At 45.7% G+C, this 17977-nt stretch overlaps 1 protein-coding gene across 2 annotated transcripts in view; it reads left to right on the top strand.

Annotated features, from left to right (window-relative positions):
- OC90 (otoconin 90) overlaps nt 1-17977 on the top strand; it is a 443355-nt gene that overhangs the window by 264830 nt on the left and 160548 nt on the right. For both annotated transcript variants that reach the window (XM_069220767.1, XM_069220766.1), the window contains exon 7: nt 6537-6665. In XM_069220767.1, coding sequence (XP_069076868.1) covers nt 6537-6665 — 129 coding nt within the window. The remainder of the gene's footprint in view (nt 1-6536; nt 6666-17977) is intronic.

The raw sequence follows: 17977 nt of genomic DNA, 5'->3' as shown, positions 1-17977 counted from the left end.
TGGGACAGTAAATTCCTCTGATCCTTTCCGCAGGTGGGGTTGTAGGTTGCTCCAGGTCAAATCATCAGTCAGTGCTCGGGCCTGCATGTGTCACCAGTGTGGCCTCTCCTCACAACAACTGCTTGAACTAGGCAATAGCCCTTGTTCTTTCAGGTGATCCCACCTGGCATACATGGTCACCAACCTCAGTCCGCAAACGGGCGGCGGCCTGATTAGCACAGCAGTAATCTTTTGGTTTGCCCCCTCTGACATACAAGGTCGCTGACTTCACTCTGCACATGGTCTCCAGTACAATCAGTACAGCACAGCAATAACCTTCACGGCACCCTCCTCTGGCATACCGGGTCACCGACTTCACTCCGCACATGGGTTACGGCCCGCTCTGCACGTTAGTGATGTTGACCATGGCTAACCTAATGGCAACCCCATCAGGCATACAGGATTGTGGAATTGAACCTGCACACAGGCAACAATGGCTCAATCGGTGCAACAGCTGTCTACTCACACCTTGCTACAGGGATACTGTCACCAGGATCCCTCACCTGACCTTGTACTTCCAACGCTCTCCTCTTCCTCACAGGACACACTGGTCTTGGCAAGCAGGAAAGCACTGGTGCTCCATGCTCAAGGGACAGGTGGTCTTGGATGTTCTTGGGTGATACCTCCTCACCCAGCTCGGAGGCTGGCAGGCCCTAGCTCCTAGCGGTGGTCATAGCCAGAAGTCTTACAGAGCATCTCCTTTTTTCACAGCCCAACTGGCTGCTTGACAGTAGACCACTTTGGAGGCCTCAAGCTCCCTTCATAAAGCCCATTTCCAGACAACAAATGTGATTTAGGGTCTGATTAGTTGAAGTTTGTGTTGGAGGTCTGCTTCCTTTTGAAGTGCCCAATCCTATGTCCTACCTTTTCTCCAGAAAAAAAATCTGTCACAGCAGGAGCAATTCCAACTCTGATAGCCCCACAACACAGGTCATGGGAGTGACAAGAGGCTCACTACTACATGTCAACCCCATCTTCTTGCAGAGATGTGCCCTGGCCCTTTTCTTGTGACCTCTCCCTGAATCAAAGAGAAACCCTCGAAGTGTACCAAAGAGCCTGCCTCTCTCTTACTTCAGTGTGTCTCACCCAGCTCACAGAAATGCATCAAGCCATAAATCTGTCTGGGGGGATTCATTTACCTCCTCATGCTCCTCCAGTCAGCCCTTGGTCTCTCAAAATGGAACCCTGTATCTTGCATGTATAGTACCATTCACCGGGCATATACACCCAACACATGCATATAACACACACACACACTGCATAATGTTACATACTAACTTGGTGTATGTTAAGGGTGATTTAAGTGCAAAGCACTGGAACATTACATGAGTGAGCCCAATGACCTTACCCTGGCTGGACCCCGGGTGTTCGTGTGGAGGAGGGAACTGGAGACGTGGGCGAGATATGAGTGCAGTGTATTAATGACAGAGGCTAGAAGGGGATGGGCGCGCTGGAAGTGGCCTGGGATGTATTGGTGGACAGCTTCACAGAACCAGAGCCGCACACTGCCAATCCCTTGCCCAGAGGATCACCACCACCGGCCACTCTTTAGGATGGGAGGCTTATCCGAAATTCGACTGACCAAGCCTTAGCCTTCCACGGGCAAGATTGCCAGGAGGTACGCTGGGCTTTGCTACTATTTACCTCCTTATTAGAACATTGGAATGCTGGGGGCTCCATTGAAAACAATGGAGTGCTGCAGGCTTTTACTGGCCGGTAAAAGCCCGCAGCGCCAACATTCCAATGTGCGCTTTGTTCACAGCAACAGCTGTGAACAAAGCCTCACGGAGCCCGAGGGGATTTTAATCCCCTCGGGCTCCGTGAAAATTTTTTTTGGTTGATAGAACATTCTGCCCTGAGTGGCAGAATGTTCTAATAGCCTTAGAACCCGCCGTAGAGGGCTCTAGCGGCTATTAAAGTCCCTCTCCCTTGTTAAATGCCCTCGCCTTCGGCTCGGGCATTTAACGCGGGGAGCGGGCCTTTAATAGCCGGTAGAGCCCGCTACGGCGGGTTCTAAGGCTATATTACTGCACATAGCAGAGGTATGGCATGCTACAACATACAGTTCAACATGGTTGCAGCTCGTGGGGGTGGGTGGGAAGGAAGAGCTGACTGTTGAGGATGGGAAGGGGGGAGGGAAGTGTAGAGAGGGTTTTCTTGGGGGTGTCCTGTTGGTCCATGTTTGGAGGGGGTAGTACCCCATTGTACTTTTACCTTTTGAAACCCCAATAATTATTTGTTTACAAAAAAGACATGGGGCCTGATTTAGATCTCGGCGGAATGGGTACTCCAAAACAGCGGCAATGGATATCCCACCTGCCAAAATCTAAATAGGACAGAAAACAATAATATTTAGATTTTGGTGGACGGGATATCCATCTCCATTGTGACAGAGTAACCCCTCCACTGAGATCTAAATCAGGCCCATTGTTGCAGCTGGGGCAGTCGTGGGAGGAGTAAACTCCATCAACATTCAAGGGACTTTAAAAAAATGAAAAAAAAGTGGTAAAGGTGTGGGAAAAGGAGGTAAGGGTAATTTTATAGTTGGGTAGAGGTAAAGGGAGGTAAGGGTAATTTTACACTTTATGGGTCAGTAGAGGTAAAGGAATGTAAGGGTAATTTTAGAGTTTAAGTGGGATAGAGATAAAGGGAAGTAGGGGTAATTTTAGGGTTTAGGGGTCAGTAGAGATAAAAGGAGGTAAAAGTGATTTTAAGGTTGAAAGGTGGGTTCAGAGGTGGGTAAAGGTAAAAGGAGGTAAGGGTGATTTTAGGGTTTAGTGGAAGGAATAGGTAAATGGAGGTTGAAACTTATAAATAGGGATGTTTGAGGGCCTGCCCTGAAAAATAAAATATTATTGTAGTATAATACACATATATACAGACTCAACGTTGCTTTCAGATGGCGTAACACCAATTACAAATGTTATACAAAGTGAAACTGTTGTGACCACAGTGTCCTCTCACATGTGCATTATTTATCTCTTCATTGTGGCAAACAGCAGAAAGTCCCAACGCATTTCGGGGGCTAAGCCGGGTAGCCCTTCTTTTGAATCTTCCACAAACCCAGTAAGATTCCGATGCTGTCACTTTTAAACCCAGTGCCAGACTTTGTGTGGGGGAATTCCTTGGTCCATCACCAAACTGCTTCTGGTCAGTTTTTCCCTTTCCCCTGGGTTTGGATCCAAACTGTCTAGGGTCACAATTGAAAGGGCAGACTTGGTGGAAGGTTCTTTTGCATGTGCTGCAGACGGGGTCCTCTAAAGTGTAACCAGGGTAGAGCACAATTCCTCCCCAGCCATTCTGTCTCCACACCGGGGCCTCTTTTGTCTCTATATCTAGAAGCAATACACAAAACACCCCAGAAAAGCCATTCACAGTCATGTGAGGCTAGAAACAGGCAGAAAGGCACATTTAGTTTGATCAGAAGAATGTCAGCTTTCTAAATGTGGCATTTTCAGAATTGTAACTTAAAACCCAATTGTATCATTAAAGAGGATTTTAAATTACAGTTCACTTGAGTGTGCATCTCTGGCTCCAAACTGAAGTTAGCACTTATTAAGTGTAATGAGGTAACCCACTGTTAGTCTATGAGAGAGATAGCTGTACAGCAATGAAAGTGGCATTGGGAGTTTTTCCCTGCTAGGACATGTAAAACTTAAACCAATATGTACTACTGTTTCAATACCATGCAGCCTGCCCAGGAGCCTTTAGTGTCAACTTTATGGGTGGCTTATAAGTGTTAAAAAGGAAAGTTTAGACCTGGCAAAAGGTTTTTTGTGCCAGGTTGAAATGACAGTTTAACTGAAATGCAGGTTACAGTGCCAGGTCAGGGATATGTTTTAAAAAACAACTTAAATGGGTGGCACAATATGTGCTGCAGCCTACTGGCATCATTTAATTTCAGGCCCTGGGTACATGTGGTACCGTATACTAGAGATTTACAAGTAAATTAAATGTACCAATCATGTGTGGGCCAATTTCACCATGTTTAGAAGGTAGAGTGCACAAACTTTACCACTGTTTAGCAGGGAGTTCTAAAAGTCAGCAAAAACGAGTTCAGCAAAGGAAGGCAAAAATCTGGGGTGATCCTGCTTAGAGGTCCGGAATCAACATATATAAAACACAAAAATGCCTAGGAAAAGGTCCACAATGTAATGCCACTCAGTGTAAAATTGTGGTAAAGCATATGTGGTAAAGGCATGCATGCTAATGATATAACCAGGACTGACTGGCTTTGCCAATGCCTGATTTCCTTGCAGGCATGTTGGCCGATTGTGTGGCAGCAGGCAAAACTTAAGGGATTAGCTGTGCTCAGCAGTGTCCCCTCCACTCAGTACAATAAACCTGTAGTGGGCTATTTCTATTGAGCCTACCTAATTCTGGTGATCTCATCTGAAGTAGCCCAGTCGTCCAAAGTGTCCAAAGACGGACTGCCTCCTACCCAAAGGCTATTATTTGGAAACATCATGTTTTTGTATCTTATGATGACCATTTTGCTTGATCTGCCCTAATCAGCCATGTATCCCAGTTGCGCATCTTCAAGAGCTTCACTTTCCACCTCTCTGGCTTCTATCTCCAGGCCTCACAGCTCCTCTTCCCTGCTCCACACCTCCCAGCTCCATATCTCTCACATCCCAGGCCCAAACTTCCAGGCTCCACACCTTCCAGCTCAACACCTCACACCGCCTTGTTCCACAGCTCCCAGGTACACATATTCCAGCTCCACACTTCACACCTGCCATGCCCATACTTCTTGCACCTCTCAGCTTCACTCATTATAATCTCACATAGCACAGCCCTACAGCGCCACATCCTATACCTTGACTCCTTCCACCAGAGCTGCGAGTTCCACACCTCACATCTCCGTACCACTATTGCATGTTTAGGGAAGTAGAAACTTGCAATAGTGATATCACATTTAGGGCCATATGTACGAACACTTTTTCCCATAGACACAGAATGGGTAAAAACCTTTGCTACATCTGGCCCTTAGTCGTATGTGGCCATTTGAGTTTGAAGCCATTTAGTTGTTTGCACTTATCCAGGTCTATTAACATGTAATATTATATCTGTGATATCCCTTCCTGAACAAAATCTGTTCTGACCACAATTGAAGCACCCTTGTTTTGTGTTACAAGGGTGCTTGTGTTTTTGAAGCAACCAGAACTGCACCATATCTAAGTAGAAATGGCGCAGTTCAGCTCTCTCCGTTTCACGCAATGCAGTGCAGCAACTTTCCTTGCTGTGATGTGTTTGAATGAAATCTTTTTAAATATGTCGCTTCATTCTAATCATGTTCTGCTCCCCCACCTCGCCCCAAATATAAGACCAATTCTACTGGGGCTGATCTGTTTTCTGTATCAGAACTCCAATACCCCTAATTACATCTAATTGTCAAAGTATTTCATTTAAGCTCAAATAATGTTTCATTACTGTTAAGAACCCTCAAGAGTGTGTTCTGAAATAACGTACTATCTAGGAGACCAAAGGTAGACAGCTACTTTACGGTTTGCAAAATCGGAGCCTTTGTGACTGAAAAATACCTTTTGAATATCTACAAAACCTAAATTGCAATTTGGTAACTTGTTATTGAATCGCAAGCTAGATTAATGAGTACCTACCGAATCGCAAATTGAAAGGGGCACACTTAGGGCATCATTTCAAATTTGTGATTCCTTAAGGTTTGTATGAATGGTTTGTGACCGTAATTGAGGTTGCAAAACATTGATGGGTTATCAAGACCTTAATGGAGGTGGTAATATTCTCAAAAAGGAATAGGCGTCGCTTACTCCTAAAAACACTTTGTCAAACGTATCTTTTTTTTTATTGCATCGTGTTTTTCTTTAAGACAAACAAGCTACATTTAAAAAAAAGTTATTACTTATTTGAAAGAAATCACAGACATGGTGATCTGCTGACCCAAGCAGGCTGCCATCCCTGAGATGGCAGCGAATCGTAGTGGATCACAATATGTGACCAACCTCATTAACATTCATGAGGTATGTGGAACTGCAACCTATTACGATTTGGTATTTTGTGAACTGATCTATTAGTATAGAGGTCGGTTTGTAAAATACGAATGAATTTGGTACAAATTGGAGTGCAAATTACGACCACCTTTACAAATACATTCTTAGTACATAAGGCCCTAAGTATGAAAACATAGTATGATAAAATGTAACATAAATGTAGACGCAATTAGCTGCCAAAAAAGAAATTGATAGCCATGAAGTGTGTGAAATGATATGTCTGCTTATGCTGTTGCTGTCAAGGTCTTACTGGCTCCTTGTTATCAGACTATAATTGTGTATTACTTGTGCAGCTGCGCTTGTGTCTTTTTAATCTGCGCATCCACTTGAATCCATGAGTGTTTAGTAGGTCTGCTTATTCATTAAAAAGAGTATAAAAGCCGTCCTTTGAAGCCAGGACCTATAGAAAACAAAAAGGGCAGCTGGTGAAATCAAATATGTAAAAGGCACTTTGTATTTTTTCTCTAGAGTCTGCAGATCCTTGTGAGAGGCTACTGTGTAACTGCGACAAAGCCGCCATTGAGTGTTTCGTTCATTCTCCCGCGAACTTGTCTATGAGGAACCTGGATACCTCGCTCTGCCTGACTCCAGTTACAGGTAAAGATCAATGGGGCAGTGTTAGATCATCTCCGCTCCTATCTGTTGTGCCGCTGACGCAGCCGCCATAGGCAGGGGAGAGTGGACTGAGACACTTCCCTGCATGTTTCATGATGACTCCACATGATCTACTGGACAGCATTTAATTATTTAAACATAGTAATTCTTACGACCCTGTAGACCACGCTCATTTTGGAGTGCAGGGCTAAATTTACTAAGATTTTGTGACACAAAGGGCCTGATTTAGATCTTGGCGGAGGAGTTACTCCATCACAACAGTGACAGATGGATATCCCGTCCACCGAAATCTAAATCCCTTTATATCCAATGGGGTTTGGATTTTGGCGGTCGGGACATATCCTATGGGGTTTGGATTTTGGCGGACGGGACATTCGTCACTGTTGTGATGGAGTAACACCTGCCAAGATCTAAATGGGCCCAGAATCTTTTATACCTGTTTACTTTCCAGTGCAAAACTTGTTTTGCATTGGAAGAGCAATGGAAAGTATCGCAAAGCAGAGCATAGCTCTTCTTTGCATTACTTAGTACCAAGTGGGCATTCCATAGGTGGTGCATGGGCATTTCCATGCAATTACCCAGGGGTTTTGACACAAACCTTATTTCTAAAAAACGTAGACAGGGTTTTGCGTCACAAAATAGCAACCATTCCTACTAGGTGCTTTCACTGAGAAATGCTTTTATTTCTCCTTTCTTTTCCGACTTTGCATGTATACTGCACTGTACAGCATACACACAAAGCATGGTATTTTGTATTGAAGGTTATCCTTCTGGTACAAAACCTATGCTAGACTCATTCAGACACCCTTGAACTATGGTGCAATATGTGTGCATGGCGCACAGCAGCAAATTTCTGCGCTGGCACTAGTGAGAGAGGGGAGAAAAGTGCCATATTTCTGTAAATAAGGCGCGCTCCTGTTCTCTCCTTCTCACGCAGCAAAGCACTGCATTTTTGGCTGCTGCTATGCGCGGTGTGACAATTTAGTAAATCCATAGTCTGTCTACAACCAATTATATAGGTCAAAACAGAGCCAATCCTAGTATCAGACCACGCTTGCATATCCCTCTACGACGTTTCCTACTCCACATCCAAACCAAAAACCTGTAGCATGAATAACCTCCTCACAGAAGACCCAATATTTAAGGATAAGATTAAATGTCAAATTATACAATTTATAGAATTTAACGAAAAACACATGACTCAATCCACAAATAATTTGGGGCGCTCCTAAATCCACCATCCCTGGCCACATAATCAAACGTATGTTTCCGAAAAATAAACAATACAATCTCAGTTTAGATAACCTGGAACAACAAATCCGTAGACAAAGCTCACAATCTGAACCCTGATAGGTCATGTTCAAGCCAGCTAAGGAAGATAAAATATTAATACAATAAAATTTTAAGCAACAAAACGCATCTCATTGTATAAAAAACAAAGGTATCTATCTCCTTTTCTGGACACAATACATCTAGAAAATAGCTTCCTAATTTAAACAAAACGCTTGTCATCCCAGAATACCCTCCATTACTAAGATATGCAGCTCATCCTCCACCTCCACCAAGGAAGAGGATGTCCTCTCCTCTTACGAAAGGTTTTACCACAACCTTTCCTCCAAAATCAATTACACTCCCTAAGAAACCTGCCTACAATACCTCAAAATGATCCTGCTTCCTTCTACCGCACCTGGAGGATAATTCCCTATCACGCCTCAACAGGAAGAGTCATTGGTACATCTTCAGAAGCCACTATATTAGTCATCCCTAAAGAAGGTGAAGAACCCTCTGGCCCCAAGAACTACTGCCCAATTTCCATAATAAACATTGGCTGTAAACTCTACATGAAAATCCTCAACCTCAGAGTGGAACCCATCCTCCGAACAATAATGTACCTTTCACAATCTGCCTTTATCAAGGATAGGTTCAGTGCAAGCAACATCAGACTATTTAGTCATATCATCGAGAAAGCTCACTGCCTGAACCAACCTGCCTGTGTGATTGCATTGAATGCTGAAAAAGCCTTTGGCAAGGTCAAGTGTTTTTTTCTACCCTCACTGTGCTACCCTCAATGTGTTCAATCTCAGCCCAAACCTAGAAACGTTCTTGAACTATATAAGGAACGTAAAGCCAAAATTAATATAAATGGAACTCTATCATACAGCTTAAAACTACAGCAAGGCACTAAATAGGGGTGCCCTCTTCCCCCCTACTTTTTCTACTCACCATGGGGCCACTCCTTATAAACATTAGAGAGAACCCCCCTATCCCTGGTATTAATTTTCTGCAGGCCCACTGTTAGAAATGGGATCTTTGGCTGGTAGTCAGGTTGCCCCCTGTCCAAGCATGGACCCCACTTTAGTCAGGGCAAAGGAGAAAAACACCTGATTAACCCCCGCTCCCACCCTTGATAGCTTGGCATGAGCAGAAAGGCTTAACCCAGAGGCAATGTGTAAAGTATATGTACCAACACACACATTAATACAGTGAAGAACTACAAAATGGACACCACACAGGTTTAGAAAAACAGTAAATATTTATCTAATTAAAACAAGACCAAATACGAGAATAAACCACAATTAAAAAATATTACTTGAGCAATTTAAAACACAACAATAGTGCCTAGAGGCACAAATTCTGCAATCTGATGTTAAAGCGGCGTCGTGACGGAGTCGTTTTCCACAATGCGATGCCACTTGGTCCATTTACGGAGTCACACGGACCCCCAGGTACAGTACCATACCAAAACGGGTGGAAAATAGGCCAGTGCATGGAGTCGGGGAGGTAGGCGTCACTGGTTCCGGTGCTGCGGGGCGAAGGAGTGGAGGTGTCACAAAGAGACGTCGGGTCCTTGCTGCGGAGTGGTGGAGGTGAGGCGGTGTTGGTTGCGAGGTGTCGTCCCTTGGCACCTCGGGAAAAGTTTAAATCCGGCAAAGTCACAATGCTGCAGGGCGACCTCATGGGGTCGCAATCACGTCACAGGGTCACAGGCGCTGAGTTCATGAGGACATCAGTGGCTGCAGCGACGTCGGGCCTACGTTGTCGGTGTAGTCGTCGCACCTCAGCAAGGTCCACGGATTCAGGTGTAGGCAGCGACGCAGGCTTTGGGCCGCGGCATCCTTAGCGAAGTTGTCCAAAGTCGGCCGGCGTTGTTTCACAGGATTTTCACCAGAAATTCACTTCCAGGGGCCCAGGAATGTGAATGGCACTCTCTGGCAAGCTAGAGTCCACAGCATGCAGAATCAGAGACTGGTTGGTGAAGCCTTTGCTGTCCCTGCGGCTTCAAAAACAGGAGGAAATCTCCTTCCAAGCCCATAGAGATACCTCTCAAGCAGGAATGCGCAACAAAGTCCAGTTTTTGTCCCCTTTCACAGGCAGAAGCAGCAACTGCCGTATAGCCCAACAAAGCACAGTCACAGGCAGGGGCAACACTTATCCTCAGCTCTTCTCCTGGCAGAGGTTCCTCTTGAATCCTTGAAGTAATCTAAAGTCTGGGGTTTGGGGTCCAATACTTATACCCCTTTCTGCCTTCGAAGTTGCCCAACTTCAAAGAAAGGTCTCTGTTGTTTATAGGATCCTGCCTTGCCCAGGCCTGGATTCAGACACACACCAGGAAGTTGGAGACTGTATTGTGTGAGGCTGGCACAGCCCTTTCAGGTGAAAGTGACCCCTCCTCCCTCCAGCCTAGCCCAGATAGCCCATCATGATATGCAGATTACACCCCAGCACTCTTTGTGTCACTGTCTAATGAAGATGCACAAACAGCCCAACTGTCAGTCTGGCCCAGACAAGGAATCCACAAACGGGCAGAGTCACAAAATGGTTTAAGCAAGGAAATGCCCACTTTCTAAAAGTGGCATTTTCAAACTAACAATTTAAAAACCACCTTCACTAAAATATGTATTTTAAATTGTGAGTTCAGAGACCCCAAACTCCACATTTCTATCTGCTCACAAAGGGAAACTGCACTTTAAGGATATTTAAAGGCAGCCCCCATGGCCTTGCAACAGTGAAAAATGAATTTGGCAGTATTTTACTGTTAGGACCTGTAAAACACATCAGTACATGTCCCACCTTTAACATACACTGCACCTTGCCCATGGGGCTATCTAGGGCCTACCTTAGGGGTGCCATAATGTATAAAGAGGGAAGGTTTGGGCATGGCAAGTGGGTACACTTTTCAGGTCGAATTGGCAGTTTAAAACTGCACAAATAGACACCGCAGTGGCAGGTCTGAGCCATGTTTACAGGGCTACTCATGTGGGTGGCACAATCAGTTCTGCAGGCCCACTAGTAGCATTTGATTTACAGGCCTTGGGCACCTCTAGTGCACTCTACTAGGGACTTACTTGTAAATCAAACATGCCAATCAGGGATAAACCCATCACTAAAACAATTTACACAGAGAGCATATGCACTTTAGCACTGGTTATCAGTGGTAAAGTGCCCAGAGTCCTAAAGCCAACAAAAACTGATCAGAAAAAATAGGAGGAAGGAGGCAAAAAGTTTGAGGATGGCCCGCAAAAAGGGCCAGGTCCAACACCCACCAAAAGCGGCAGCATGTGCAGATGACATCCTTCTCTTCACAATGCAAGTAGATTCTGCCACAACCAGCATTATGTCAACAATTAAAGATTATGCTCAAGTCTCAGGTTACACTGTTACTAAGGACATTACGGAGGTCTGGGCCCAGAACACCAACTTCAACAGCTCAGTCACTGGGGATCACGGACTCAAATGGGCTCCTGATAAAATAAAATGCCTAGGCATTTGGTTCAACCAGAACATTAGAGAATCCTTTGACCACAACAAAAAACAACCCTAGCCAAAATTAAGTATATACTAGATAAGTGGTCAACCAGATTCAACACCTGGTGGGAGCGTATTGAAACCATTAAAATGATGATCTTTTCTCTCATCAATTTCCTAATTAGGATAAATCTCACCACTCAAGGACTTTCTTTGACAATCCAAAAAGACAATATTCACTCTAAAAAAACTATGACTTGCAAAGAAACTTGGGGCCTAAACCTCCCAGACAACCACAGATTCCAAACTGCATACCTAAAAAAGACAAGGACTCCTCTGGTTCCCTCTGCCTGATACCACATTCCCAATCTTGCTTAGTATTGAGAACAAACTTACCCTACCGCTCTCTCATCTTCTTTATTACTACCAAGAAAATAGTGATGGAAAATTGACGACAAGCTTCGTGATAAAGCACAATACTCTAGCCTTGATATGGCATATCGCTGAGCTCAAATCCGAGGGCAAGACACTAGACATTCCTCTAGAGGCTCAGAAAGGCATCCTCTTAGTAGGGAATTTGGGTTCACCTTCAGAACTTATACCCATTTCTTACCTCAAATCCAAATTTGAGCTAGAGGAAATAGACTTTTATCACTTTCTAAGGATCAAAGCCATTATCATCATGCATAAACCCCGAGAATGCCTGGTCTCCCCAATACACTGAAGAACATAGCTAAAAGGGGGCACATTACTCCTAACCTCTACTCTATTTTGACACCTACAGTTACCTCCCTCACTAAATCAGTGCAAAATAAATGGGAATCTGTGTTGTACCAAAACAAACACCACACATAACATGACCCTAAACTGGCAACTTACTTTGTCTAAACTGACGACTAATAGGATTACCCATCCTTAGCACAATGTAGACTTTGGACTGCATAGATGGCCCACTGGACCCCTTCCACCCTCTACAAACATGGTCTCCAAGATTCAGACAACTGTTGGAGCTGCAGAAAAGTGACAGGAGACTTACAGCATATGCTCCTCAAATGCAATTTCTCTAATAAATTTTGGTCTGAACTTGGTGCTACCATACTGCAGATATTGCATATAAGCTGCATCCCTGCTCTTGCCTCTACACATTGGGTACCCTCCCCCCAGAAAATCCTCTTTGTCTGGACAATGAATAAAGTATTTTGTGGGACATCCTAGTTTCAATCAGTATTAAAGCTATTCTGCCTGAATAGAAAGAGCTCTCAAAATTCTCAGTCCACTCATGGTGGGAATGGGTCCAATTGACCAGGGTGACTGATAATTCTCTAAGCACTTACATGAAAACGCCATCAGTGAAAAAACAAACAATTTGGCCATAACTAGATTTATAAATCTGGAACCACTTATCAACGTAGATGCCCACTCACCCCACACTCTTGCCCCAACACCCCGTGCCTCCCTCCCCCTCGTCCCCTCACTCCTTCTCCCCATGACAACACAAAGGTAGATCTGTTTCCACAATTTCCTTGGGAATTTGAGTAGTCAGGTTCAAGGTTGCGGAACCCATATTTTATTCTGGTGTTTAGGGGTTCAGATTAGGCTTTGTGAGCTGACTAAGAGTTGTGTCAACATTTCTTGATGGTATTTGTTAGTACCCAAGATTAGACACAAGAAGGAATGTGAAAATGTTGTAGAGAAGATTTTTTGCAATAGTCTTATTCTTGCATAAAAAAACATGAGCTGCGATTATTAGGCAAATGAAACCAAGCATGGCAACCAGCATTACAAAAATGGTCAAAAAGTTAGCAGTTCATCCATGGTTTTGGGATTGTGTTGGTATGCTCCTAGCTGAAACTACCTACCCTGCTGAGAGCATATTGGAGCACCGTCTTTCAGATCTATTGGAAAGGCCGAACCCCTATACTGCGTAAGATGCAGCAGGGTGCCAAGATCCAGTCTGGTGTGGTGCAGACTATGGGTTCTGTGAAAGGTAGCGGTCGGATTCAGGGTCAGCATCAGGGTCAGCCAAGCTGCATCTCAGACACTGTCTGCGTACCAAGTTCCAGGACAAGTCCAGTGCGTGTGCTCCTCTGCTGCATTTGGTGCAAAGTCAGTTTTTATAATACAAACACCATTCGTGTCACAGTGTGTCAGAGGTGCAGGCTTAACCCTGTGATATGTCTACAAATGCAGAGATGTCTCCAGGAACAATCAAAATGTTCAGGCATTGTGTTCCGTGTGCTCAGATTAGATGACTTACTAGAAAACAAGCAACATGTACAAGGATTTGTTAGTACATTATCACATAAAGTGAAAGCCATGTAAAAGCTTACAGACAATAAATACTAAGTTAAAAACATGCATTTAAAAATGGAGTCTCTAAGCAGGCCCTAAAGTCCCCTCACTACAGATACACCCACAAAATGGAGGTACAAAACTTAGTGGGAGGAAATGGAGGGGCATTGACTGGGATGAGGAGGACCTTATTTGAGCTAATGACATTCAATCAAGCAATCAGGGATTTGTAAAGCGCACTACTCACCGGTGAGGGTCTCAAGGTGCTGAGGAGGGGAGTGGGGAAAAGGTGGGGAGGAGGTGCTGCTACTACTCGGACAGCCAGGTCTTGAGAAGTTTCCTGAAGGTAAGGAGGTCTTTGGTCTGGTGGAGGTGGGTGGGAAGAGTGTTCCACATTTTGGCAGCGAGGTGCAAGAATGATCTACCGCCAGTTGTAGTTCTGCGGACACGTGGGACGGTTGCGAGGGCGAGGTCGGCGGAGATGCCGGGTTGTGGTGTAGAAGGGGAGTCGTCTGTTGAGGTATTCTGGTCCAGTGTTGTGCAGTGCTTTGTGAGTGTTTGTGAGGATGATATATACTATATACCAGTAAGTAGTAAGTAGTACCCCTCCACCTCCCCGGCACTTACTGCCAAGCTCTCTATAGCGCTTGCAGTATAGTGCCAACTGCCCTGCCTGTTTTGCTGCTTCCTGCTGCTGCATGCCTGCTGCTTTCCTGTCTAGCTTCAGGCCCCAGCCGCCTCCCCTTTGCTCTTCCCACTCTTTTTTGCCCTCCCACTTCAGGCCCCACCATGCCCTCCCATTTTTCCTTTTCCCGCTCTGCTCTCCCTAACCACCTGCCTGTGCCCCTCCCACTCCAGGACCTACTTAATGGTGGTCACCGCACGACCAGGCAGTGGGCACGCATAGGGGCACGCATAGCAGGCATGCCACCAGCGTGCCGAAGGAGCACCAAAGGCAAGCCAATCTGCACCTGTCCACGCCAGGACCGCACCTAGCCCCAAGACCCCTGTCCTCCCACCATCCGCCCTACTCCACAGATGAGCTCTTGGTCCTCAGCACTGGACGCCAAGACTCCTGCTGCTGAGGGGCCTCCCAGCGCTCCGCCGAAAGACCTTTCACCTGCCACCAATGCCACTTCTCCTGCCTCACAGGACCACCTACCCACACAGGACCCAGCACTACTACCTCCCAGAAGAGCACCACTAACCCGGAGCTGCTACACTGCATCCTGCTCAACGCCCGCTCCCCCAGAAATCTGGTACACCATCACCACCCTCACCCCAGATGTCGCCTTCGTCATCGAAACATGGCACCCCCGACAGATACAAGATGATACACCAAAACTGCCCCAACAAGCAGGGTGAAGGAATCCCCATAATTTTCAAGGAAACCATCCAATGCTCCACCATGAATGACGACCAAACACCTGACATGGAGTACCTTAACTTACCACTACACATTGACCCCAAGACAAGCATAAGTGGTACCCTTGCATACAGACAATCAGGACCCCAACCAGCATCCTGAGACACTATCAGCAAGATCGTCAGCCCCCGTCTCCATGAACTCCCTCCACTACATGCTGCTCTGTGACCTCAAATTCCACATCAAGGACCCCAAGGGCACCAACTCCACATCCTTACTGTAGAACCTTAACAAGATCAGACTCACCCAACTGGTTGTCAGTCCCACCCACAGAACCGGACACACCCTCAATACAATCTTCTCCTCAAGTGACAGAATCAAATTCACCCACACAATGGAACTCTCCTGAATCAACCACACAATTGTCCCCTTCACCATCTACAAGACCCAGCAGGCCATCACCAAGCACCAGAGCGCCACCCACCGCAGCTGAGGAAACGTAACTGAGAGCCAATGGACACAGGTTCTCAGCGCCACACCACCTGACACGTCAACCAACCTCGACCAGGCAGTCCACAGCTTCTCCGCCTGGATCATCAAATGTACCCACAAAGTTGCACCTCTGAAGCCGGCAAAAGCCAAAAGAACGTCATGACAAGCCAGCTGGTAGACCCCAGAGCTCAGAACCACCAAGCGTAACTGTCTTCTACTTGAGAAAGGAAGACACAACTCTGACGACCCCTCCGAAAGAACCACACACAAAACAGCACTCAGCGACTGTCACTGGCCATCAAGGAGGCCAAAAGAACAGTCATCACTGATCACATCGACACCGCAACCAACCACACCAAGGAACTCTTCAAGATCATCAAGGAATTCTCCAACCTGACTGCCACAAAAAACACAGTACACCTCTCCCAACTCTGCAACTCACTGTCCGACTACTTCCACAGCAAAATTGCCAATATCTACAACATCTTCAGCCCTCAACCCACTTCGTTCAGACCCGACAACCCTATCCAACCAGCGAACCCAAACCCAGCCACTGAACATCCAGACCACCGTTACCATCATGTCCTCCATCCATCCCAAGGCACCCACTGAACCCTGCCCCACCATCTCTTCAACTTTGGATCCAATATAAACAGCATGTAAATTAACCAAACTCCTCAACATGTCCATCTCCATAGCATCCTTCCCAGATGGATGGAAGCATGCATGCACCAAAAGAAGCCCTCAGCCGACCCCTGCGACCTCAAGAACTACTGGCCAATCTCTCTGCCCCATACATTAGAATCCTCCTCGACCAAGGAAAAACAGTGACTCTGATTCTTCTCAACCTGTCTGCGGCACTTGACACTGTTACCCACCACATCCTCATTGAATCACATCGAAATTCAACAACATGCCCTCAAGTAGATCACCTCATTCCTCTCAGGATGCACCCAGAGCGTCCGCCTACCTCTGTTCTCCTCCGCTTCCAAGAACATCGTATGCGGCGTCCCCCAAGGATCATCACTAAGCTGCACACTGTTCAACATATGCATTACCCCCTTTGCTGACATTAGAGCCCACTGACTCAACATCATCTCCTACGCCGATGACACCCAGCTTGTCCTCTCGCTCACCGAAGACCCCTCTAGCACCAAAACCAACTTCTGCAAAGTCATGACCAATGTAGCTGAGTGGATGAGAGCAGCTACCTCAAATTGAATTCTGACAAAACTGAGGTACTGATCTTTGGAAAGAACACCTCCGCATGGGACCACAACTGGTGGCCAGAAGAACTCGGACTCACTCCCACACCGACCGACCACGCTCACAACCTCGGCATAATCTTGACACCCAACTGACAGTGAAACAAATCAATGCAGTTGCCTTCTCCTGTTTCCACACCCTCTGCGTGCTCTACAAGTTCTTCAGATGGATCCCAGTAAACACCAGAAAGAATTTTGCACAAGTCCTCATTACCAGCCACCTCGACTCTGGCAACGCCCCGATATTCCCTCCCAGCTCATCAAAAGACTCCGGACAATACAGAATGCAGCAGCCAGACTCATCCTGGACCTCCCCAGGTGTACCCACATTACTCCTCACCTTAGGAAACCACTTGCTCCCTGTCCAGAAAAGACGTCAGTTCAATACGAAGATGTTTCCTACTGGTTTTCTTCTTGAAGAACTGGAGGGACTATTTCTTGCTATAAATGAAACCTTGTGTTAATCTTAGAAATGAAGTTGAGGCCTAGCCTCAAAACAAACTTACCTGGGACAATCTTCAAATAGGGATATGAAACCACAAGTGATCCCAGCTCGCCCAACCAGCTGATGTTCTTGGTAATAATAAAGCTGCTTTATCTGATAGCTAAATCATCTTTGCTTGTTCTCTTTTTGCAGACCTCTTAGAATCACGTGGTTACTTGAAAAATTGTTTTTTTTAATGAACACTTCCCAGTAATCAAGTTATTAAGGGATATGAATTCATCAATTTCCCATTAGCCCTTCTAGGTGCCATTGGGCTGCTAATGTCAAAGGGGCTAGGTTCGTAAGGAAATCTTCTCTTAGGAAATCAAGAATTTGGAATTGATCCCCTGTCACTGGATCCAAACTTCTGAGTGAACACCATTTTGAGGAACACCATTTTCAGGAACCATCAACAACTATCTCACAATTGGCAAGTGTTACAGAGCTGGATGAGGGGAAGGTGCAGGAGATTATGAGAAAGGTTAAATCAGATTTCCCCCTGGACCAGCCCTCCCCCCCCAATTCTTGATAAAGGCTTACAAACACTACTACCAATTCTGTGGCCCCCTGGAAAAGTGTTTTCCACCTTCAGGCAGTTTCTAAGGAATAGGAGGTGTGAGAATATAAGAGTATCAATTATTAAACAGTG

This window comes from Pleurodeles waltl, chromosome 2_2, assembly GCF_031143425.1.
Source record: "Pleurodeles waltl isolate 20211129_DDA chromosome 2_2, aPleWal1.hap1.20221129, whole genome shotgun sequence".
Lineage (NCBI taxonomy): Eukaryota > Metazoa > Chordata > Amphibia > Caudata > Salamandridae > Pleurodeles > Pleurodeles waltl.
Note: the sequence above shows the minus strand (reverse complement) of the source record. Positions and strands in the feature narration are given on the sequence as shown.